This window comes from Oncorhynchus clarkii, chromosome 12, assembly GCF_045791955.1.
Source record: "Oncorhynchus clarkii lewisi isolate Uvic-CL-2024 chromosome 12, UVic_Ocla_1.0, whole genome shotgun sequence".
Classification (NCBI taxonomy): domain Eukaryota; kingdom Metazoa; phylum Chordata; class Actinopteri; order Salmoniformes; family Salmonidae; genus Oncorhynchus; species Oncorhynchus clarkii.
Window position 1 is genome coordinate 4,164,506 of NC_092158.1, and position 26,784 is coordinate 4,191,289.

The following is a 26,784-nucleotide window of genomic DNA, read 5'->3' on the forward strand; positions in this document are numbered from 1 at the left end:
CCTCAAGAATTTCCCAGTATTTAGCGTTTCACAGTCCCTGCTGATGAAAAACATCCCCACTGCAATGATGCTGCTGATACCACCATGCTTCACCGTGGGGATGGTGCTCTCGGGGTGATGAGAGGTGTTGGGTTTGTGCCAGACATAGCGTTTTCCTTGATGACCAAAAAGCTACATTTGAGTCTCATCTGACCAGAGTACTTTCTTCCATATGTTTGGGGAGTCTCCCACATGGCTTTTGGCGAACACCAAACTTGTTTGCTTATTTTTTTCTTTAAGCAATGTTTATTTTCTGGCCACTCTTCCGTAAAGCCCAGCTATGTGGAGTGTACGGCTTAAAGGGGTCCTATGGACAGATACTCCAATCACTGCTGTGGAGCTTTGCAGCTACTTCAGGGTTATCTTTGGTCTCTTTGTTGCCTCTCTGTTTAATGCCCTCCTTGCCTGGTGGGCGGCCCTCTCTTGACAGGTTTGTTGTGGTGCCATATTCTTTAAAACATTTTAATAATGTATTTAATGGCGCTCCGTGGGATGTTCAAAGTTTTTGATATTTTTTTATAACCCAAAAACTGATCTATACTTCTCCACAACTTTGTTCCTGACCTGTTTGGAGGGCTCCTTGGTCTTCATAGTGCCGCTTGCTTGGTGGTGCCGCTTGCTTGGTGGTGTTGCAGACACTGGGGCCTTTCAGAACAGATGTATATATACTGAGATCATGTGACAGATCATGTAGGATTTACACAGGTGGACTTTATTATGTGACTTCTGAAGGTAATTGGTTACACCAGATCTTATTTAGGGGCTTCATATCAAAGGCGGTGAATACATATGCACATGTATATCTTTACTTTTTAAAATATTTTTTTTGTGAATTTTTTTAAACAAGTAAAAATGTTTAATTTCACTTCACCATTTTGGACTATTTTGTGCATGTCCGTTATATTAAATCCAAATAAAAAATCCATTTAAATGACAGGTTGTAATGCAACAAAATAGGAAAAACGCCAAGGTGGATGAATACTTTTGCAAGGCACTGTACACATTCAAGACATCTTCATTTAAAAAAAACAAATATTTTATTAATTTTGAATTTCTTTCACTTTGAAAATGTGGAGCAGGTTGTGAAGATCAGAAGAAGAAAAAAGTTATCCTTTTTAGATTTCAATTTAAGGCAGGAAAATGTGACAAGGGGTGTGTAGACTTTCACGTTGGCACTGTAGCAGGGTTCTCCCCAAAGAATGTAAGAGGTGGGCTGCGCCACCTTGTGGACTGGCTGCGTGCGCCATTATTTAAACTTCATCCGTTATCATTTAAGGCCATTTGTTGCTCTAGATTGCAGGAAATGGCAGTTACAGGTGTTAAAAAATTAAATTAAATCTCTGAGTCCAAGAGGGGTCATGGCCCACCTTCAGGCCTCCCCCTCCCCCCGCTGTACTTAGCAGGACCACCTTGTTAAAACAAATCCTGGGAGAACCCTGTGTGCTTAGAGATGATTTCAAGTAGATAGGTAGTGCTTACCAAGACATGATGTATGCTAGCTATTTAAAATCCTTTATAAATTGTAGCTCCTTTCTAGTTAATTTTAAAGTGGAATCTAAGCAACATTTCTAGTTGAATAATGTCTTGTGTGTAATGTGTAGATTGTTCCGGGTACTGGGCGTCCTGGAACCAGAGGAGGAGCCCTAGGGACCCCTGGTGTTCTCTCTGCTCAAATTAAAGTGGCCGACCGGCCAGTCACCCAGCAGGGCCTGAGCGGCATGAAGACTGGCATGAAGGGTACAGTATTATTATTTACCCGTATTATTCACCTGTATTATTCACCCGTATTATAAACCTGTATTATACACCTGTATTATACACCTGTATTAATCACCTGTATTATAAACCTGTATTATACACCTGTATTATACACCTGTATTATACACCTGTATTAATCACCTGTATTAATCACCTGTATTATAAGCCTGTATTAATCACCTGTATTATAAACCTGTATTATGAACCTGTATTATTGACCTGTATTATACACCCGTATTATACACCCGTATTATACACCTGTATTATTCACCTGTATTATACACCTGTATTAATCACCTGTATTATAAACCTGTATTATACACCTGTATTGATCACCTGCACTATAAACCTGTATTAATCACCTGTATTAATCACCTGTATTATAAACCTGTATTATACACCTGTATTATACACCTGTAATTATACACCTGTATTAATCACCTGTATTATAAGCCTTTATTAATCACCTGTATTATGAACCTGTATTATTGGCCCGTATTATTGACCCGTATTATTGACCCGTATTATTGACCTGTATTATTGGCCCGTATTATTGACCTGTATTATTGACCTGTATTATTGACCCGTATTATTGACCCGTATTATTGACCCGTATTATTGACCCGTATTATTGACCTGTATTATTGACCTGTATTATTGACCTGTATTATTGGCCCGTATTATTGGCCGTATTATTGGTCCGTATTATTGACCTGTATTATTGACCCGTATTATTGACCCGTATTATTGACCCGTATTATTGGCCCGTATTATTGACCCGTATTATTGACCTGTATTATTGGCCCGTATTATTGCCCGTATTATTGACCTTTATTATTGACCTGTATTATTGACCCGTATTATTGACCCGTATTATTGACCTGTATTATTGGCCCGTATTATTGCCCGTATTATTGACCCGTATTATTGACCTGTATTATTGACCCGTATTATTGGCCCGTATTATGAACCTGTATTATTGACCCGTATTATTGGCCCGTATTATGAACCTGTATTATTGACCTGTATTATTGACCTGTATTATTGACCCGTATTATTGGCCCGTATTATGAACCTGTATTATTGACCTGTATTATTGACCTGTATTTTTCACCCGTATTATAATTTATTTATCCGTTATTTTACCAGGTAAATTGACTGAGAACACGTTCTCATTTGCAGCAACGACCTGGGGAATAGTTACAGGGGAGCGGAGGGGATGAATGAGCCAATTGTAAACTGGGGATTATTAGGTGACTGTGAAGGTTTGAGGGCCAGATTGGGAATTTAGCCAGGACACCGGGGTTAACACCCCTACTCTTACCATAAGTGCCATGGGATCTTTACTGACCTCAGAGAGTCAGGACACCGGGGTTAACACCCCTACTCTTACCATAAGTGCCATGGGATCTTTAATGGCCTCAGAGAGTCAGGACACCCGTTTAACGTCCCATCCGAAAGACGGAATTATAAGCCCGAATTATACACCCGTATTATAAACCTGTGTTATTCACCCGTATTATACACCTGTTATATACGCTGAGTGTACAAAACATTATATTGTGTTGCACCTCCGTTTGCCCTCAGAACAGCCTCAATTCCACAGGGATGCTGGCCCATGTTGACTAAAAGATGTTCCCACAGTTGTGTCAAGTTGGCTGGATGTCCTTTGGGTGGTGGACCATTCTTGATACACGCGGGAAACTGTTGAGTGTGGAAAAACCCAGCAACGTTGCAGTTCTTGACACACAAACCGGTGTCCCTGGAACCTACTACCATACCCGTTCAAAGACACTTAAATATTTTGTCTTGCCCGTTCACCCTCTGAATGGCACACATACACAATCTCATGTCTCAAGGCTTAAAAACCCTTCTTTAACCCCGTCTCTTCCCCTTCATCTACACTGACTGATCTCACACACAAATTATTTTCTTATCTGTCTCATGAGATCTCTCTCTCTCTCTTATTTTCCAGGACCTCAGAGGCAGATTCTGGATAAATCCTACTACCTTGGTCTTCTCAGGTAAACCTGAATAGAACATATAGAACCACGTGTTGTATACTGTATCGTCATGTGCCGTGGTCTTCTGTGTGTCTCAACAGGAGTAAGATCAACGAACTGACAACGGAGACCAGCAAACTGCAGAAGGAGATTGACACCTTCAATCAGGAGAACTCTGTTTACCTCTCCTATGAGAAAAGGTAAAGTAATCAGATAGGAAATAGACGATGCACAAATAGGCCTACGGGTGGTTTTGTATCGACAAATCAGACACCCCTTTTTGGTGTTGTTTAATCCCCAATTGGTTCTCATGTTGTCATCATCCAAGGTTTATATGGATGGTCTCTAATGGTCCTGTTGTTTTACCCCCCTTGCAGAGCAGAAGGACTTGCTGGTGAACTGAAAGATCTACAGGGACAACTGGCAGATTACAACATGGTACACACGGTTCTATTTGATGAAGACGATATGGATGTACTAAACACTGCTGTTACCCCTTTGTTTGTTTGTTTTGAATTTCAGCTAGTTGACAAGTTGAACACCAACACTGAGATGGAGGAAGTGATAAATGACTTCAATATGGTGACTACATTTGATCATTTTTAGCAAACGGTTTTATACGTGAATTATCTCCGAGATAGAATACGTTTAGTTTCAGTCCTAACCCTGACTGTTTGCATGCTGTGTTTTGTGTAGTTGAAAGCACAGAACGACCGAGAGGCTCAAAGTATGGATGTCATATTCACAGAAAGACGAGAGTAAGTACTCAAACATTTATTTAATATGACAAAACCTTAGACGACCTACACCAGGGGTCTCCCAGGGGTCTCCAACCTACACCAGGGGTCTCCCAGGGGTCTCCAACCTACACCAGGGGTCTCCCAGGGGTCTCCAACCTACACCAGGGGTCTCCCAGGGGTCTCCAACCTACACCAGGGGTCTCCCAGGGGTCTCCAACCTACACCAGGGGTCTCCCAGGGGTCTCCAACCTACACCAGGGGGTCTCCAACCTACACCAGGGGGTCTCCCAGGGGTCTCTAACCTACACCAGGGGGTCTCCAACCTACACCAGGGGTCTCCAACCTACACCAGGGGGTCTCCAACCTATACCAGGGTGTCTCTAACTTACACCAGGGGTCTCCAACCTACACCAGGGGTCTCCAACCTACACCAAGGGTCTCCAACCTACACCAGGGGGTCTCCAACCTACACCAGGGGTCTCCAACCTACACCAGGGGGTCTCCAACCTACACCAGGGTGTCTCTAACCTACACCAGGGGTCTCCCAGGGGTCTCTAACCTACACCAGGGGTCTCCCAGGGGTCTCCAACCTACACCAGGGGTCTCTCAGGGGTCTCCAACCTACACCAGGGGGTCTCCAACCTACACCAAGGGTCTCCAACCTACACCAGGGGGTCTCCAACCTACACCAGGGGGTCTCCAACCTACACCAGGGGGTCTCCAACCTACACCAGGGGTCTCCAACCTACACCAGGTGGTCTATAACCTGCACCAGGGTGTCTCTAACCTACACCAGGTGTCTCCCAGGGGTCTCCAACCTACACCAGGGGTCTCCAACCTACACCAAGGGTCTCCAACCTACACCAGGGGGTCTCCCAGGGGTCTCTAACCTACACCAGGGGTCTCCAACCTACACCAGGGGTCTCTAACCTACACCAGAGGTCTCCCAGGGGTCTCCAACCTACACCAGGAGTCTCTAACCTACACCAGGGGTCTCCAACCTACACCAGGGGTCTCTAACCTACACCAGGGGTCTCCAACCTACACCAAGGGTCTCCAACCTACACCAGGGGGTCTCCCAGGGGTCTCTAACCTACACCAGGGGGTCTCCAACCTACACCAGGGGTCTCTAACCTACACCAGGGGGTCTCCAACCTATACCAGGGTGTCTCTAACTTACACCAGGGGTCTCCAACCTACACCAGGGGGTCTCCAACCTACACCAAGGGTCTCCAACCTACACCAGGGGGTCTCCAACCTACACCAGGGGTCTCCAACCTACACCAGGGGGTCTCCAACCTACACCAGGGGGTCTCCAACCTACACCAGGGTGTCTCTAACCTACACCAGGGGTCTCCCAGGGGTCTCCAACCTACACCAGGGGTCTCCCAGGGGTCTCCAACCTACACCAGGGGTCTCTCAGGGGTCTCCAACCTACACCAGGGGGTCTCCAACCTACACCAAGGGTCTCCAACCTACACCAGGGGGTCTCCCAGGGGTCTCTAACCTACACCAGGGGTCTCCAACCTACACCAGGGGTCTCTAACCTACACCAGAGGTCTCCCAGGGGTCTCCAACCTACACCAGGAGTCTCTAACCTACACCAGGGGTCTCCAACCTACACCAGGGGTCTCTAACCTACACCAGGGGTCTCTAACCTACACCAGAGGTCTCCAACCTACACCAGGGGTCTCTAACCTACACCAGAGGTCTCCAACCTACACCAGGGGGTCTCTAACCTACACCAGGGGTCTCCAACCAATACCAGGGGTCTCCAACCTACACCAGGGGTGTCTAACCTACACCAGGAGGTCTCCAACCTACACCAGGGGGTCTCCAACCTACACCAGGGGGTCTCCAACCTACACCAGGGGTCTCCCAGGGGTCTCCAACCTACACCAGGGGGTCTCCAACCTACACCAGGTGGTCTCTAACCTACACCAGGGGTCTCTAACCTACACCAGGGGTCTCCAACCTACACCAGGGGTCTCCCAGGTATCTCCAACCTACACCAGGGGTCTCCAACCTACACCAGGGGTGTCTAACCTACACCAGAGGGTCTCCAACCTACACCAGAGGGTCTCCAACCTACACCAGGGGGACTCCAACCTACACCAGGGGGTCTCTAACCTACACCAGGGGTCTCTAACCTACACCAGGGGTCTCCAACCAATACCAGGGGTCTCCAACCTACACCAGGGGGTCTCTAACCTACACCAGGGGTCTCTAACCTACACCAGGGGTCTCCAACCAATACCAGGGGTCTCCAACCTACACCAGGGGGTCTCCAACCTACACCAGGGAGTCTCCAACCTACACCAGGGGGTCTCCAACCTACACCAAGGGTCTCCAACCTACACCAGGGAGTCTCCAACCTACACCAGGGAGTCTCCAACCTACACCAGGGGTCTCCAACCTTTTCTAACATGAGAGCTACTTAAAAAATTATAATTGTAACATGTTGTGAGCAACTCATTTTCTAGCTTTCAAATAGGAACATTCTCCTCTTTTCTTCTCCCCTGCAACTCTTACCCTGGTCCTTAGTGTACAAGAGGAAGTAGTGTACAATGTTGTCAACTCTTCCCCTGGTCCTTAGTGACCTCCACTTTGTTTGACCTGTTGGAGACCCCTGACCTCCACTATGTTTGACCTGTTGGAGACTCCTGACCTCTACTATGTTTGACCTGTTGGAGACTCCTGACCTACACTATGTTTGACCTGTTGGAGACCCCTGACCTCCACTATGTTTGACCGGTTGGAGACCCCTGACCTCCACTATGTTTGACCTGTTGGAGACCCCTGACCTCCACCATGTTTGACCTGTTGGAGACCCCTGACCTCCACTATGTTTGACCTGTTGGAGACCCCTGACCTACACTATGTTTGACCTGTTGGAGACCCCTGACCTACACTATGTTTGACCTGTTGGAGACCCCTGACCTCCACCATGTTTGACCTGTTGGTGACTCCTGACCTCCACTATGTTTGACCGGTTGGAGACCCCTGACCTCCACTATGTTTGACCTGTTGGAGACCCCTGACCTCCACTATGTTTGACCTGTTGGAGACCCCTGACCTACACTATGTTTGACCTGTTGGAGACCCCTGACCTACACTATGTTTGACCTGTTGGAGACCCCTGACCTCCACTATGTTTGACCTGTTGGAGACCCCTGACCTACACTATGTTTGACCTGTTGGAGACCCCTGACCTACACTATGTTTGACCTGTTGGAGACCCCTGACCTCCACCATGTTTGACCTGTTGGTGACTCCTGACCTCCACTATGTTTGACCGGTTGGAGACCCCTGACCTCCACTATGTTTGACCTGTTGGAGACCCCTGACCTCCACTATGTTTGACCTGTTGGAGACCCCTGACCTACACTATGTTTGACCTGTTGGAGACCCCTGACCTACACTATGTTTGACCTGTTGGAGACCCCTGACCTCCACCATATTTGACCTGTTGGTGACCCCTGACCTCCAGTATGATTGACCTGTTGGAGACTCCTGACCTCTACTATGTTTGACCTGTTGGAGACCTGGGTTACAGATGGGAGAACTATGGCTTTCTGATTCAGTGATTCAATCCCATTCACTAGCACAGATACTATCAGTGCTAAGTAGAATATATACATTATTCTGTGTTGTGTTGTCGTTGTAGTTCCCAGTCTCAATGTAGTGGTCCTCTATGTATCCATCCACTCCCTCCTCATCACCCAACCCATCCTGCCCGTGGTCCAGCTCATGGGCGCTGGTCTCCGTGTGCTCCATGCCCAAGCTGAAGCTAGAGTAGCATCCTGTAGTTAACATGTTAGCATCCTCCTCCTCTCTCAGCCACTGGTGCCGGTAGTTGAACAGCAGCTTGTACCAGGACTGGGTCTTGACGGCACACACGATGAGCATAGAGGTGGTCAGGGCGATGGCTACCATACCCAGGAGAAACTTCCAGGTGTTCCCCACAACTGGCTTCCCACTGCCACTGACTGGGACTATGCCTGGAGGAGGGATAGGAGCAAGCAGAAAGCCAGGCTTCCCACTGACTGGGACTATGCCTGGAATATGGATAGGAGCAGACAGACAGCCAGGCATCCCACTGACTGGGACTATGCCTGGGGGAGGGATAGGAGCAAACAGACAGCCAGGCTTCCCACTGCCACTGACTGGGACTATGCCTGGGGGAGGGATAGGAGCAAACAGACAGCCAGGCTTCCCACTGCCACTGACTGGGACTCTGCCTGGGGCAGGGATAGGAGCAAGCAGACAGCCAGGCATCCCACTGACTGGGACTATGCCTGGGGGAGGGATAGGAGCAAACAGACAGCCAGGCTTCCCACTGCCACTGACTGGGACTCTGCCTGGGGGAGGGATAGGAGCAAGCAGACAGCCAGGCATCCCACTGACTGGGACTATGCCTGGGGGAGGGATAGGAGCAAGCAGACAGCCAGGCATCCCACTGACTGGGACTATGCCTGGGGGAGGGATAGGAGCAAGCAGACAGCCAGGCTTCCCACTGACTGGGACTATGCCTGGGGGAGGGAATAACCTTCCTGTGACATCGGGTGCTGTAGGTGTCATGGAGAGCAGGTAATTTGCCCCCGGTGATGCATTGTGCAGACCGCACCACCCTCTGGATAGCCCTGCTGTTGTGGGCGGCGCAGTTGCCGTACCATGCGGTGATATAGCCCGACACTGGCCCCAGTGTTGAGGATCAGTGAAGTGCAGGTGTTGTTTTCTACCTTCACCACTTGGGGGCGGCCCGTCAGTTAGGCCATGATCCAAGGCTTCAAGCTTAAAGTCTCCTCAGGACATTGGCGTCCTCATACCACAGTGTCAATAGAGGCAATAAGCCTCCTGTCTCAGGGTAGCTGTGCTGATCTAGGATCAGGTTGCCCGTGTCCATGTCATATTATTCATTAGGAACTAAAATGCAGCACTGATCCTAAATCATTACTAATACTCCGAGACGCTTAATGAGTAAAGGGCCCTGGTGTCACTCCTCATACCACTGTGTTATATAGTCCAGTCATTAACACCTCCTCATACCACTGTGTTATATAGTCTAGTCATTAACATCTCCTCATACCACTGTGTTATATAGTCTAGTCATTAACACCTCCTCATACCACTGTGTTATATAGTCTAGTCATTAACACCTCCTCATACCACTGTGTTATATAGTCTAGTCATTAACTCCTCCTCATACCACTGTGTTATATAGTCTAGTCATTAACACCTCCTCATACCACTGTGTTATATAGTTTAGTCATTAACACCTCCTCATACCACTGTGTTATATAGTCTAGTCATTAACACCTCCTCATACCACTGTGTTATATAGTCTAGTCATTAACACCTCCTCATACCACTGTGTTATATAGTCTAGTCATTAACTCCTCCTCATACCACTGTGTTATATAGTCTAGTCATTAACACCTCCTCATACCACTGTGTTATATAGTCTAGTCATTAACACCTCCTCATACCACTGTGTTATATAGTCTAGTCATTAACACCTCCTCATACCACTGTGTTATATAGTCTAGTCATTAACACCTCCTCATACCACTGTGTTATATAGTCTAGTCATTAACACCTCCTCATACCACTGTGTTATATAGTCTAGTCATTAACACCTCCTCATACCACTGTGTTATATAGTCTAGTCATTAACACCTCCTCATACCACTGTGTTATATAGTCTTGCCATTAACACCTTGTGAAGTCATCAGCTCCTCCAGAAGTCAACAGTTGGTCCTCAGTCCCAGCTCCTCCCATAATCAACAGTTGGTCCTCAGTCCCAGCTCCTCCAGTAGCCAACAGTTGGTCCTCAGTCCCAGCTCCTCCCATAACCAACAGTTGGTCCTCAGTCCCAGCTCCTCCAGTAGCCAACAGTTGGTCCTCAGTCCCAGCTCCTCCCATAATCAACAGTTGGTCCTCAGTCCCAGCTCCTCCAGTAGTCAGCAGTTGGTCCTCAGTCCCAGCTCCTCCCATAATCAACAGTTGGTCCTCAGACCAGGCTCCTCCAGTAGCCAACATTTGGTCCTCAGTCCCAGCTCCTCCAGTAGTCAACAAGGAAGATGTTATCCTACCTCTGGTTTCTATAGGAAGGAAGATGTTATCCTACCTCTGGTTTCTATAGGAAGGAAGATGTTATCCTACCTCTGGTTTCTATAGGAAGGAAGATGTTATCCTACCTCTGGTTTCTATAGGAAGGAAGACGTTATCCTACCTCTGGTTTCTATAGGAAGGAAGACGTTATCCTACCTCTGGTTTCTATAGGAAGGAAGATGTTATCCTACCTCTGGTTTCTATAGGAAGGAAGATGTTATCCTACCTCTGGTTTCTATAGGAAGGAAGATGTTATCCTACCTCTGGTTTCTATAGGAAGGAGGATGTTATCCTACCTCTGGTTTCTATAGGAAGGAAGACGTTATCCTACCTCTGGTTTCTATAGGAAGGAAGACGTTATCCTACCTCTGGTTTCTATAGGAAGGAAGATGTTATCCTACCTCTGGTTTCTATAGGAAGGAAGATGTTATCCTACCTCTGGTTTCTATAGGAAGGAAGATGTTATCCTACCTCTGGTTTCTATAGGAAGGAAGACGTTATCCTACCTCTGGTTTCTATAGGAAGGAAGATGTTATCCTACCTCTGGTTTCTATAGGAAGGAAGACGTTATCCTACCTCTGGTTTCTATAGGAAGGAAGATGTTATCCTACCTCTGGTTTCTATAGGAAGGAAGATGTTATCCTACCTCTGGTTTCTATAGGAAGGAAGATGTTATCCTACCTCTGGTTTCTATAGGAAGGAAGATGTTATCCTACCTCTGGTTTCTATAGGAAGGAAGATGTTATCCTACCTCTGGTTTCTATAGGAAGGAAGATGTTATCCTACCTCTGGTTTCTATAGGAAGGAAGATGTTATCCTACCTCTGGTTTCTATAGGAAGGAAGATGTTATCCTACCTCTGGTTTCTATAGGAAGGAAGACGTTATCCTACCTCTGGTTTCTATAGGAAGGGAGATGTTATCCTACCTCTGGTTTCTATAGGAAGGAAGATGTTATCCTACCTCTGGTTTCTATAGGAAGGAAGATGTTATCCTACCTCTGGTTTCTATAGGAAGGAAGACGTTATCCTACCTCTGGTTTCTATAGGAAGGAAGATGTTATCCTACCTCTGGTTTCTATAGGAAGGAAGATGTTATCCTACCTCTGGTTTCTATAGGAAGGAAGACGTTATCCTACCTCTGGTTTCTATAGGAAGGAAGACGTTATCCTACCTCTGGTTTCTATAGGAAGGAAGACGTTATCCTACCTCTGGTTTCTATAGGAAGGAAGACGTTATCCTACCTCTGGTTTCTATAGGAAGGAAGACGTTATCCTACCTCTGGTTTCTATAGGAAGGAAGACGTTATCCTACCTCTGGTTTCTATAGGAAGGAAGATGTTATCCTACCTCTGGTTTCTATAGGAAGGAAGATGTTATCCTACCTCTGGTTTCTATAGGAAGGAAGATGTTATCCTACCTCTGGTTTCTATAGGAAGGAAAATGTTATCCTACCTCTGGTTTCTATAGGAAGGAAGATGTTATCCTACCTCTGGTTTCTATAGGAAGGAAGACGTTATCCTACCTCTGGTTTCTATAGTAAGGAAGACGTTATCCTACCTCTGGTTTCTATAGGAAGGAAGATGTTATCCTACCTCTGGTTTCTATAGGAAGGAAGACGTTATCCTACCTCTGGTTTCTATAGGAAGGAAGATGTTATCCTACCTCTGGTTTCTATAGGAAGGAAGATGTTATCCTACCTCTGGTTTCTATAGGAAGGAAGACGTTATCCTACCTCTGGTTTCTATAGGAAGGAAGACGTTATCCTACCTCTGGTTTCTATAGGAAGGAAGATGTTATCCTACCTCTGGTTTCTATAGGAAGGAAGACGTTATCCTACCTCTGGTTTCTATAGGAAGGAAGACGTTATCCTACCTCTGGTTTCTATAGGAAGGAAGATGTTATCCTACCTCTGGTTTCTATAGGAAGGAAGATGTTATCCTACCTCTGGTTTCTATAGGAAGGAAGATGTTATCCTACCTCTGGTTTCTATAGGAAGGAAGACGTTATCCTACCTCTGGTTTCTATAGGAAGGAAGATGTTATCCTACCTCTGGTTTCTATAGGAAGGAAGATGTTATCCTACCTCTGGTTTCTATAGGAAGGAAGACGTTATCCTACCTCTGGTTTCTATAGGAAGGAAGATGTTATCCTACCTCTGGTTTCTATAGGAAGGAAGACGTTATCCTACCTCTGGTTTCTATAGGAAGGAAGATGTTATCCTACCTCTGGTTTCTATAGGAAGGAAGATGTTATCCTACCTCTGGTTTCTATAGGAAGGAAGATGTTATCCTACCTCTGGTTTCTATTGGAAGGAAGACGTTATCCTACCTCTGGTTTCTATAGGAAGGAAGATGTTATCCTACCTCTGGTTTCTATAGGAAGGAAGATGTTATCCTACCTCTGGTTTCTATAGGAAGGAAGACGTTATCCTACCTCTGGTTTCTATAGGAAGGAAGATGTTATCCTACCTCTGGTTTCTATAGGAATGAAGATGTTATCCTACCTCTGGTTTCTATAGGAAGGAAGATGTTATCCTACCTCTGGTTTCTATAGGAAGGAAGGCGTTATCCTACCTCTGGTTTCTATAGGAAGGAAGATGTTATCCTACCTCTGGTTTCTATAGGAAGGAAGATGTTATCCTACCTCTGGTTTCTATAGGAAGGAAGACGTTATCCTACCTCTGGTTTCTATAGGAAGGAAGACGTTATCCTACCTCTGGTTTCTATAGGAAGGAAGACGTTATCCTACCTCTGGTTTCTATAGGAAGGAAGACGTTATCCTACCTCTGGTTTCTATAGGAATGAAGACGTTATCCTACCTCTGGTTTCTATAGGAAGGAAGACGTTATCCTACCTCTGGTTTCTATAGGAAGGAAGATGTTATCCTACCTCTGGTTTCTATAGGAAGGAAGACGTTATCCTACCTCTGGTTTCTATAGGAAGGAAGATGTTATCCTACCTCTGGTTTCTATAGGAATGAAGATGTTATCCTACCTCTGGTTTCTATAGGAAGGAAGATGTTATCCTACCTCTGGTTTCTATAGGAAGGAAGGCGTTATCCTACCTCTGGTTTCTATAGGAAGGAAGATGTTATCCTACCTCTGGTTTCTATAGGAAGGAAGATGTTATCCTACCTCTGGTTTCTATAGGAAGGAAGATGTTATCCTACCTCTGGTTTCTATAGGAAGGAAGATGTTATCCTACCTCTGGTTTCTATAGGAAGGAAGACGTTATCCTACCTCTGGTTTCTATAGGAAGGAAGATGTTATCCTACCTCTGGTTTCTATAGGAAGGAAGACGTTATCCTACCTCTGGTTTCTATAGGAAGGAAGACGTTATCCTACCTCTGGTTTCTATAGGAAGGAAGACGTTATCCTACCTCTGGTTTCTATAGGAAGGAAGATGTTATCCTACCTCTGGTTTCTATAGGAAGGAAGACGTTATCCTACCTCTGGTTTCTATAGGAAGGAAGACGTTATCCTACCTCTGGTTTCTATAGGAAGGAAGACGTTATCCTACCTCTGGTTTCTATAGGAAGGAAGACGTGTTATCCTACCTCTGGTTTCTATAGGAAGGAAGACGTTATCCTACCTCTGGTTTCTATAGGAAGGAAGACGTTATCCTACCTCTGGTTTCTATAGGAAGGAAGACGTTATCCTACCTCTGGTTTCTATAGGAAGGAAGACGTTATCCTACCTCTGGTTTCTATAGGAAGGAAGACGTTATCCTACCTCTGGTTTCTATAGGAAGGAAGACGTTATCCTACCTCTGGTTTCTATAGGAAGGAAGACGTTATCCTACCTCTGGTTTCTATAGGAAGGAAGATGTTATCCTACCTCTGGTTTCTATAGGAAGGAAGATGTTATCCTACCTCTGGTTTCTATAGGAAGGAAGATGTTATCCTACCTCTGGTTTCTATAGGAAGGAAGATGTTATCCTACCTCTGGTTTCTATAGGAAGGAAGACGTTATCCTACCTCTGGTTTCTATAGGAAGGAAGACGTTATCCTACCTCTGGTTTCTATAGGAAGGAAGATGTTATCCTACCTCTGGTTTCTATAGGAAGGAAGACGTTATCCTACCTCTGGTTTCTATAGGAAGGAAGATGTTATCCTACCTCTGGTTTCTATAGGAAGGAAGATGTTATCCTACCTCTGGTTTCTATAGGAAGGAAGACGTTATCCTACCTCTGGTTTCTATAGGAAGGAAGACGTTATCCTACCTCTGGTTTCTATAGGAAGGAAGGTTATCCTACCTCTGGTTTCTATAGGAAGGAAGACGTTATCCTACCTCTGGTTTCTATAGGAAGGAAGACGTTATCCTACCTCTGGTTTCTATAGGAAGGAAAGTTATCCTACCTCTGGTTTCTATAGGAAGGAAGATGTTATCCTATGTTATCCTACCTCTGGTTTCTATAGGAAGGAAGACGTTATCCTACCTCTGGTTTCTATAGGAAGGAAGATGTTATCCTACCTCTGGTTTCTATAGGAAGGAAGATGTTATCCTACCTCTGGTTTCTATAGGAAGGAAGACGTTATCCTACCTCTGGTTTCTATAGGAAGGAAGACGTTATCCTACCTCTGGTTTCTATAGGAAGGAAGATGTTATCCTACCTCTGGTTTCTATAGGAAGGAAGACGTTATCCTACCTCTGGTTTCTATAGGAAGGAAGACGTTATCCTACCTCTGGTTTCTATAGGAAGGAAGATGTTATCCTACCTCTGGTTTCTATAGGAAGGAAGATGTTATCCTACCTCTGGTTTCTATAGGAAGGAAGACGTTATCCTACCTCTGGTTTCTATAGGAAGGAAGATGTTATCCTACCTCTGGTTTCTATAGGAAGGAAGATGTTATCCTACCTCTGGTTTCTATAGGAAGGAAGACGTTATCCTACCTCTGGTTTCTATAGGAAGGAAGATGTTATCCTACCTCTGGTTTCTATAGGAAGGAAGACGTTATCCTACCTCTGGTTTCTATAGGAAGGAAGATGTTATCCTACCTCTGGTTTCTATAGGAAGGAAGATGTTATCCTACCTCTGGTTTCTATAGGAAGGAAGATGTTATCCTACCTCTGGTTTCTATAGGAAGGAAGACGTTATCCTACCTCTGGTTTCTATAGGAAGGAAGATGTTATCCTACCTCTGGTTTCTATAGGAAGGAAGATGTTATCCTACCTCTGGTTTCTATAGGAAGGAAGACGTTATCCTACCTCTGGTTTCTATAGGAAGGAAGATGTTATCCTACCTCTGGTTTCTATAGGAAGGAAGACGTTATCCTACCTCTGGTTTCTATAGGAAGGAAGATGTTATCCTACCTCTGGTTTCTATAGGAAGGAAGATGTTATCCTACCTCTGGTTTCTATAGGAAGGAAGACGTTATCCTACCTCTGGTTTCTATAGGAAGGAAGATGTTATCCTACCTCTGGTTTCTATAGGAAGGAAGACGTTATCCTACCTCTGGTTTCTATAGGAAGGAAGATGTTATCCTACCTCTGGTTTCTATAGGAAGGAAGACGTTATCCTACCTCTGGTTTCTATAGGAAGGAAGATGTTATCCTACCTCTGGTTTCTATAGGAAGGAAGATGTTATCCTACCTCTGGTTTCTATAGGAAGGAAGATGTTATCCTACCTCTGGTTTCTATAGGAAGGAAGATGTTATCCTACCTCTGGTTTCTATAGGAAGGAAGATGTTATCCTACCTCTGGTTTCTATAGGAAGGAAGATGTTATCCTACCTCTGGTTTCTATAGGAAGGAAGATGTTATCCTACCTCTGGTTTCTATAGGAAGGAAGACGTTATCCTACCTCTGGTTTCTATAGGAAGGAAGATGTTATCCTACCTCTGGTTTCTATAGGAAGGAAGATGTTATCCTACCTCTGGTTTCTATAGGAAGGAAGACGTTATCCTACCTCTGGTTTCTATAGGAAGGAAGATGTTATCCTACCTCTGGTTTCTATAGGAAGGAAGACGTTATCCTACCTCTGGTTTCTATAGGAAGGAAGATGTTATCCTACCTCTGGTTTCTATAGGAAGGAAGACCTCTGGTTTCGTTATCCTACCTCTGGTTTCTATAGGAAGGAAGATGTTATCCTACCTCTGGTTTCTATAGGAAGGAAGATGTTATCCTACCTCTGGTTTCTATAGGAAGGAAGATGTTATCCTACCTCTGGTTTCTATAGGAAGGAAGACGTTATCCTACCTCTGGTTTCTATAGGAAGGAAGATGTTATCCTACCTCTGGTTTCTATAGGAAGGAAGATGTTATCCTACCTCTGGTTTCTATAGGAAGGAAGATGTTATCCTACCTCTGGTTTCTATAGGAAGGAAGACGTTATCCTACCTCTGGTTTCTATAGGAAGGATGTTATCCTAGATGTTATCCTACCTCTGGTTTCTATAGGAAGGAAGATGTTATCCTACCTCTGGTTTCTATAGGAAGGAAGATGTTATCCTACCTCTGGTTTCTATAGGAAGGAAGATGTTATCCTACCTCTGGTTTCTATAGGAAGGAGATGTTATCCTACCTCTGGTTTCTATAGGAAGGAAGATGTTATCCTACCTCTGGTTTCTATAGGAAGGAAGATGTTATCCTACCTCTGGTTTCTATAGGAAGGAAGATGTTATCCTACCTCTGGTTTCTATAGGAAGGAAGATGTTATCCTACCTCTGGTTTCTATACCTCTGGAAGGAAAGATGTTATCCTACCTCTGGTTTCTATAGGAAGGAAGATGTTATCCTACCTCTGGTTTCTATAGGAAGGAAGATGTTATCCTACCTCTGGTTTCTATAGGAAGGAAGATGTTATCCTACCTCTGGTTTCTATGTTATCCTACCTCTGGTTTCTATAGGAAGGAAGATGTTATCCTACCTCTGGTTTCTATAGGAAGGAAGATGTTATCCTACCTCTGGTTTCTATAGGAAGGAAGACGTTATCCTACCTCTGGTTTCTATAGGAAGGAAGATGTTATCCTACCTCTGGTTTCTATAGGAAGGAAGATGTTATCCTACCTCTGGTTTCTATAGGAAGGAAGATGTTATCCTACCTCTGGTTTCTATAGGAAGGAAGATGTTATCCTACCTCTGGTTTCTATAGGAAGGAAGACGTTATCCTACCTCTGGTTTCTATAGGAAGGAAGATGTTATCCTACCTCTGGTTTCTATAGGAAGGAAGATGTTATCCTACCTCTGGTTTCTATAGGAAGGAAGACGTTATCCTACCTCTGGTTTCTATAGGAAGGAAGACGTTATCCTACCTCTGGTTTCTATAGGAAGGAAGGTTATCCTACCTCTGGTTTCTATGTTATCCTACCTCTGGTTTCTATAGGAAGGAAGACGTTATCCTACCTCTGGTTTCTATAGGAAGGAAGACGTTATCCTACCTCTGGTTTCTATAGGAAGGAAGACGTTATCCTACCTCTGGTTTCTATAGGAAGGAAGATGTTATCCTACCTCTGGTTTCTATAGGAAGGAAGACGTTATCCTACCTCTGGTTTCTATAGGAAGGAAGATGTTATCCTACCTCTGGTTTCTATAGGAAGGAAGATGTTATCCTACCTCTGGTTTCTATAGGAAGGAAGATGTTATCCTACCTCTGGTTTCTATAGGAAGGAAGATGTTATCCTACCTCTGGTTTCTATAGGAAGGGAGATGTTATCCTACCTCTGGTTTCTATAGGAAGGAAGATGTTATCCTACCTCTGGTTTCTATAGGAAGGGAGATGTTATCCTACCTCTGGTTTCTATAGGAAGGGAGATGTTATCCTACCTCTGGTTTCTATAGGAAGGAAGATGTTATCCTACCTCTGGTTTCTATAGGAAGGAAGATGTTATCCTACCTCTGGTTTCTATAGGAAGGAAGACGTTATCCTACCTCTGGTTTCTATAGGAAGGAAGACGTTATCCTACCTCTGGTTTCTATAGGAAGGAAGACATTCTCCTACCTCTGGTTTCTATAGGAAGGAGGAGATGATCCGTGCGGTGGAGGAGGAGATGGAGAGGGAGAAGCAGGCCGCTGATGACATCATCAAAAAGATGTCTCCAGAGAAACAGGACCAGTACGCTGCCATGAAGGCCAACAACGACGAGCTGCTACAGGTCGAGCTGATTCAGGATCAGTTTGGTGTTTTACATCTTAATGAAACTAGAAACTATTCACACCCCTTGACTTATTCCCCCTTGACTTATTCCCTCTTGACTTATTCCCCTTTGACTTATTCCCCCTTGACTTATTCCCCCTTGACTTGTTCCCCCTTGACTTGTTCCCCCTTGACTTGTTCCCCCTTGACTTATTCCCCCTTGACTTGTTCCCCCTTGACTTGTTCCCTCTTGACTTATTCCCTCTTGACTTATTCCCTCTTGACTTATTCCCCTTTGACTTATTCCCCCTTGACTTATTCCCCTTTGACTTATTCCCCCTTGACTTGTTCCCCCTTGACTTGTTCCCCCTTGACTTATTCCCCCTTGACTTGTTCCCCCTTGACTTATTCCACATTTTGTTGTGTTACAGCCTGAATTCAACATTTTAATCACTAGATTTTTTTCCTTACCCATATATACACAATACCCCATAATGGCAAAGTGAAAATATGTTTTTTTTTAAAGTTTTTTTTAAATATTTCTGCAAATGTATTGAAAATGAAATACAGAAATATCTCATTCACCTAAGCATTCACACCCCTGAGTCAATACGTGTTAGAATCCCCTTAGTCAGCGATTACAGCTGTGAGTCTTTCTCTCTAAGAGCTTTGCACACCTGGATTGTACAATATTTTCACCTTATTCTCAAAAAAGTCAAGCTCTGTCAAGTTGGTTCTTGATTATTGCTCGACAGCCATTTTCAAGTCTTGACATAGATTTTCAAACCGATTTAAGTCAAAACTGTAACTAGGACACTCGGGGAATATTCAATGTCGTCTAGGTAAGCAACTCCAGTGTATATTTGGCCTTGTGTTTTAGGTTGTTGTCCTGTTGAACCGGGTACTGTGTGTAGGCCAGTGACAAGAAATTCAGGCTGTAATAACAAAATGTCTTATAAGTCAAGGAGTGTGAATTCTTTCTTAAGGCACTGTATGTGGACGGGGGGACGACGACCTGATCCGAGATCAGCACTGCTACTCTGAGATACTTTATGAATGGATGGGAGATTGTAACCCTGTGACATGGCTATAGACTCCAATGTCTCCTTACGCCTTAGATAGGAGTCTACAGCCATGCCACGGGGCAATGGAGGATGGGAGTCCTTCAGTTAAAGAAGAGACTCTGGGCTTATTGAACGTTTGTCACGATAAGTTAGTGATGTGTCACGTGGTGGGGAACTCTATGTGCTGTGCTCTGGAACAGTTACTGTAGCAACCCTATCAGGCAGCCGTAGCTACCCTATCAGGCAGCCGTAGCTACCCTATCAGACAGCAGTAGCTACCCTATCAGACAGCAGTAGCTACCCTATCAGACAGCCGTAGCTACCCTATCAGACAGCAGTAGCTACCCCATCAGACAGCAGTAGCTACCCCCATCAGACAGCAGTAGCTACCCCATCAGACAGCAGTAGCTACCCCATCAGACAGCAGTAGCCACCCCATCAGACAGCTGTAGCTACCCCATCAGACAGCAGTAGCTACCCCATCAGACAGCAGTAGCTACCCCATCAGACAGCAGTAGCTACCCCATCAGACAGCAATAGCTACCCCATCAGACAGCAGTAGCTACCCCATCAGACAGCAGTAGCTACCCCATCAGACAGCAGTAGCTACCCCATCAGACAGCAGTAGCTACCCCATCAGACAGCAGTAGCTACCCTATCAGACAGCAGGAGCTACCCTATCAGACAGCAGTATCTACCCTATCAGACCCCAGTAGCTACCATATCAGACAGCAGTAGCTACCCCATCAGACTGCAGTAGCTACCCCATCAGACTGCAGTAGCTACCCTATCAGACAGCAGTAGCTACCCCATCAGTCAGCAGTAGCTACCCCATCAGACAGCAGTAGCTACCCTATCAGACTGCAGTAGCTACCCTATCAGACTGCAGTAGCTACCCCATCAGACAGCAGTAGATACCCCATCAGACAGCAGTAGCTACCCCATCAGACAGCAGTAGCTACCCCATCAGACAGCAGTAGCTACCCCATCAGACAGCAGTAGCTACCCCATCAGACAGCAGTAGCTACCCCATCAGACAGCAGTAGCTACCCCATCAGACTGCAGTAGCTACCCCATCAGACAGCAGTAGCTACCCCATCAGAAACAGTAGCTACCCAATCAGACAGCAGTCCTTGATGCCCAGTGAGAACTGTTAGTAAGTAAAGCTGCATGACTCCGTATAGTCATGCAGATAACAACGACAGACGGCCTCGTGCTAAACAGGTGTCAGTATCAAGGACTAAAGTTTTCCTGTGTGTCTTTCTCTCAGGAGCTGGATGGTCGTCAGGAAGAGCTGGACACCCTCATAACACGGAAGGAGACGTTTGAAGCAGTGAGTGGCAGGGTGAATCCCAAGTGGCACCCTATTCCCTTCAAAGAGTATATTTTAATTATCCTCCTCCTCACCTTGACCCCCCCCACCCCCCAAAAATATTAGAATAATTGAGCAACACTTGCACTTGACCCCCCCCCCCCCCCCTTAGCTCTGACGCTACTAATAGCTATGTTGAAATGTACTTTGAAATGTACTAAATTGAAATGTACTTTCTATGACTGTGATATGTGGTTGACCCACCTAGCTATCTGGAGATGAATGTTCTGACTATGACTGGTCCACCTAGCTATCTGGAGATGAATGTACTGACTATGACTGGTCCACCTAGCTATCTGAAGATGAATGTACTGACTATGACTGGTCCACCTAGCTATCTGGAGATGAATGTACTGACTATGACTGGTCCACCTAGCTATCTGGAGATGAATGTACTGACTATGACTGGTCCACCTAGCTATCTGGAGATGAATGTACTGACTATGACTGGTCCACCTAGCTATCTGGAGATGAATGTACTGACTATGACTGGTCCACCTAGCTATCTGGAGATGAATGTACTGACTATGACTGGTCCACCTAGCTATCTGGAGATGAATGTACTGACTATGACTGGTCCACCTAGCTATCTGAAGATGAATGTACTGACTATGACTGGTCCACCTAGCTATCTGGAGATGAATGTACTGACTATGACTGGTCCAACTAGCTATCTGGAGATGAATGTACTGACTATGACTGGTCCACCTAGCTATCTGAAGATGAATGTGCTGAATACGACTGTGATATGTGGTTGTCTCACCTAGTTATCTGGGCTGGGCAGAATCAACAAGCACGCTCACTCATAGGCTGAATCAACAAGCTCGCTCACTCATAGGCTGAATCAACAAGCTCGCTCACTCATAGGCTGAATCAACAAGCTCGCTCACTCATAGGCTGAATCAACAAGCTCGCTCACTCATGGGCTGAATCAACAAGCTCACTCACTCATGGGCTGAATCAACAAGCTCACTCACTCATGGGCTGAATCAACAAGCTCATTCACTCATGGGCTGAATCAACAAGCTCATTCACTCATGGGCTGAATCAACAAGCTCATTCACTCATGGGCTGAATCAACAAGCTCATTCACTCATAGGCTGAATCAACAAGCTCATTCACTCATCTGCTGAATCAACAAGCTCACTCACTCATGGGCTGAATCAACAAGCTCATTCACTCATGGGCTGAATCAACAAGCTCATTCACTCATGGGCTGAATCAACAAGCTCATTCACATACATAGGCTGAATCAACAAGCTCATTCACTCATGGGCTGAATCAACAAGCTCATTCACTGAATCAACAAGCTCACTCACTCATTCGCTGAATCAACAAGCTCGCTCACTCATAGGCTGAATCATATCCATTATAATGACCAATGATCAAATCTAGGTTTGAAGAGCATGTTTTAATGGTTATAGATTGGGTACTGTATCTTAACAATCATGTTCATACATTACCTGAAAACCCCCAAAATGTTCATTTTAGTCAGACACACCTTTTAGTCTGTTGCCATCGTGGTTGTATTAAACCAGGGTAGATGTCATTGGTCCCATAGAGGGAGTCAGGGCCTTCCACCAAACAGGTAGTTAGACCCGTCCATCCACACTGACTCAATCCCTTCTGTCCCCTCTGCCCTGTGTGATGTCTGTAGGAGCTGTATCACTCCCAGGTGAAACGGGAAGCTGTGTTACTACACGAGAAGCTTCAGGAGCTGGAGCTGAAGAGAGACGCCATGGTGGCAGAGGACAAGAGCATGGGATCGCCCCAGGAGGAGAGGGACAGGCTGTTTAAACAGGTGAGGAGAGGGACAGGCTGTTTAAACAGGAGAGGAGAGGGACAAGCTGATTAAACAGGAGAGGAGAGGGACAGGCTGATTAAACAGGTGAGGAGAGGGACAGGCTGATTAAACAGGAGAGGAGAGGGACAGGCTGTTTAAACAGGTGAGGAGAGGGACAGGCTGATTAAACAGGTGAGGAGAGGGTGAGGAGAGGGTGAGGCTGTTTAAACAGGTGAGGAGAGGGTGAGGAGAGGGTGAGGCTGTTTAAACAGGTGAGGAGAGGGTGAGGCTGTTTAAACAGGTGAGGAGAGGGTGAGGAGAGGGTGAGGCTGTTTAAACAGGTGAGGAGAGGGTGAGGCTGTTTAAACAGGTGAGGAGAGGGTGAGGAGAGGGTGAGGCTGTTTAAACAGGTGAGGAGAGGGTGAGGAGAGGGACAGGCTGTTTAAACAGGTGAGGAGAGGGACAGGCTGTTTAAACAGGTGAGGAGAGGGACAGGCTGATTAAACAGGTGAGGAGGGGGACAGGCTGATTAAACAGGTGAGGAGAGGGACAGGCTGATTAAACAGGTGAGGAGAGGGACAGGCTGATTAAACAGGTGAGGAGAGGAGAGGGACAGGCTGATTAAACAGGTGAGGAGAGGGACAGGCTGATTAAACAGGTGAGGAGAGGGACAGGCTGATTAAACAGGTGAGGAGAGGGACAGGCTGATTAAACAGGTGAGGAGAGGGACAGGCTGATTAAACAGGTGAGGAGAGGGACAGGCTGTTTAAACAGGTGAGGAGAGGGACAGGCTGATTAAACAGGTGGGGAGAGGGACAGGCTGTTTAAACAGGTGAGGAGAGGGACAGGCTGTTTAAACAGGTGAGGAGAGGGACAGGCTGATTAAACAGGTGAGGAGAGGGACAGGCTGATTAAACAGGTGAGGAGAGGGACAGGCTGTTTAAACAGGTGAGGAGAGGGACAGGCTGTTTAAACAGGTGAGGAGAGGGACAGGCTGATTAAACAGGTGAGGAGAGGGACAGGCTGTTTAAACAGGTGGGCAGACAGTCACCACAACCTTAAATGGTTTCATACATTTGTCTCTGTCTTTAAATATGGGCGGCAGGTAGCCTCGAGGTTAGAGCTTTGGGCCAGTAACCGGAAGGCTGCGGCAGGTAGCCTCGAGGTTAGAGCGTTGGGCCAGTAACCGGAAGGCTGCGGCAGGTAGCCTCGAGGTTAGAGCGTTGGGCCAGTAACCGGAAGGCTGCGGCAGGTAGCCTCGAGGTTAGAGCGTTGGGCCAGTAACCGGAAGGCTGCGGCAGGTAGCCTCGAGGTTAGAGCTTTGGGCCAGTAACCGGAAGGCTGCGGCAGGTAGCCTCGAGGTTAGAGCTTTGGGCCAGTAACCGGAAGGCTGCGGCAGGTAGCCTCGAGGTTAGAGCGTTGGGCCAGTAACCGGAAGGCTGCGGCAGGTAGCCTCGAGGTTAGAGCGTTGGGCCAGTAACCGGAAGGCTGCGGCAGGTAGCCTCGAGGTTAGAGCGTTGGGCCAGTAACCGGAAGGCTGCGGCAGGTAGCCTCGAGGTTAGAGCTTTGGGCCAGTAACCGGAAGGCTGCTGGCTCCAGTCATGGAGCCGACAAGGTCAAAAAGCTGCCGTTATGCCATTGAGCAAGACACTTAACCTCAATGTCTCCAGGGGTGCTGTACAATGGTAACCCAGGCCGTGACCTCACTCTCTGGGGGTGTCTCATGGGGGGGCACCCCACCAAATTCTTATTAAATACTGCTCTGATGTCACAATCGTCGATGTCATTTTTTAGGGGGGGATGAGGGAGTGGAGAAGTTTGGTAAAGAGGTGTATATTTTAAGGTTTAGTGAGTTGAATCTGTGTGTTATGCTTCAAAATGACGCCTTGTTTTGCTCTCCCAAGGTAAAAGAAGACAACCAGGAAACAGCAAGCATGGAAAGACAGTACGTAGTTTCTGTGATCATTTTAAAGTCTTATCCTAGCCAACCAAAGTGATATTCCTGTTTTATAACTCTGTGACGTTTATAACAGGTTGACTGAGATGCGTGAGAAGATGAGCCTGATCAACGAGGAGATCCGACAGCTTGACAATAACATGGAGGAACACCAAGGTACGGACTGATTAGATCTCTCCACTGGGGTCGTAGATGTTATATCTGACGAGTTTCATAGTCCCGTAGAACAATGAGATGATGAGTTTGGACACTTTATTTTTTATATTTTTAGAACATTCACAGTCTCGTACAAGAGCTTTGCACTGGGGTGGAGTGGATGGGGAGTGGGCTGGGATGGGAGAGTTTTGGGCACTTGGCCCAATGAGGGTGGTGGGGGGGGGGGGGGGGGGGGTGGAGTGGATGGGGAGTGGGCTGGGATGGGAGAGTTTTGGGCACTTGGCCCAATGAGGGTGGTGGAGGGGGGGGGGGGGGGGAGCATTGTCCTGTAGATGTGTTCAGTAACAGTTCAGTGAATTGGATATAAATCCATTAAGGCCTCTGGATACCGTCCAAGACAACTCTCTCCGCTCCGCCTTGCCTGCATAGATTACAGCATCCTGTCCTGACCAGGGTAGCACATATATCCTGCATCCCAAATGTCACTCTATTCCCTTCCTAGTGGATCCCTATTCCCTTCCTAGTGCACCTTATTCCCTACCTAGTGCACTGACGTAGGGTGCCATATGGGACTCGGGCATCCTGTAGACGCCTCTCTGTAAGACGCCTGTCTGCTGCTCTGGTCTTCATGGGGATGTGTATTGTATTGTTAGACTCCAGAGGGGAAGTCAACATGGCTGGTGGTCCATGGTAGAGGTGTTTTGAAGTCCCACACCGGGGACACTTAATGAAGGAAAGCCTGAATGACCCAAATTACACTTCACATCAAATGTTATTGGTCCATACTCATATTTAGCAGATGTTATTGGTCCATACTCATATTTAACAGATGTTATTGGTCCATACTCATATTTAGCAGATAGCAGATGTTATTGGTCCATACTCATATTTAACAGATGTTATTGGTCCATACTCATATTTAACAGATGTTATTGGTCCATACTCATATTTAGCAGATAGCAGATGTTATTGGTCCATACTCATATTTAGCAGATAGCAGATGTTATTGGTCCATACTCATATTTAACAGATGTTATTGGTCCATACTCATATTTAGCAGATGTTATTGGTCCATACACATATTTAACAGATGTTATTGGTCCATACTCATATTTAGCAGATGTTATTGGTCCATACACATATTTAACATATTTACACATATTTAACAGATGTTATTGGTCACATACACATATTTAACAGATGTTATTGGGTCACATACACATATTTAGCAGATGTTATTGGTCACATACTCATATTTAGCAGATGTTATTGGGTCACATACCCATATTTAACAGATGTTATTGGGTCACATACTAATATTTAACAGATGTTATTGGGTCACATACCCATATTTAACAGATGTTATTGGGTCACATACTAATATTTAACAGATGTTATTGGGTCACATACCCATATTTAACAGATGTTATTGGTCCATACACATATTTAACAGATGTTATTGGGTCACATACTCATATTTAACAGATGTTATTGGTCCATACACATATTTAACAGATGTTATTGGTCCATACACATATTTATCAGATAGCAGATTTTATTGGTCCATACTCATATTTAACAGATGTTATTGGGTCACATACACATATTTATCAGATGTTATTGGTCCATACTCATATTTAACAGATGTTATTGGTCCATACTCATATTTAACAGATGTTATTGGGTCACATACTCATATTTAACAGATGTTATTGGGTCACATACTCATAT

The 26,784-nt window shown here is 45.4% G+C and overlaps 1 protein-coding gene across 1 annotated transcript in view; it reads left to right on the top strand.

The window, feature by feature from the left end:
- The window catches only part of LOC139421841 (intraflagellar transport 74), a 66,947-nt gene that overhangs the window by 3,109 nt on the left and 37,054 nt on the right, over window positions 1–26,784 (top strand). Inside the window, exons 3-13 of the mRNA XM_071172963.1 lie at window positions 1,641–1,776; window positions 3,773–3,821; window positions 3,902–4,000; window positions 4,178–4,238; window positions 4,323–4,382; window positions 4,497–4,558; window positions 18,602–18,740; window positions 21,056–21,118; window positions 22,815–22,958; window positions 24,845–24,885; window positions 24,974–25,053. Coding sequence (XP_071029064.1) covers window positions 1,641–1,776; window positions 3,773–3,821; window positions 3,902–4,000; window positions 4,178–4,238; window positions 4,323–4,382; window positions 4,497–4,558; window positions 18,602–18,740; window positions 21,056–21,118; window positions 22,815–22,958; window positions 24,845–24,885; window positions 24,974–25,053 — 934 coding nt within the window. The remainder of the gene's footprint in view (window positions 1–1,640; window positions 1,777–3,772; window positions 3,822–3,901; window positions 4,001–4,177; window positions 4,239–4,322; window positions 4,383–4,496; window positions 4,559–18,601; window positions 18,741–21,055; window positions 21,119–22,814; window positions 22,959–24,844; window positions 24,886–24,973; window positions 25,054–26,784) is intronic.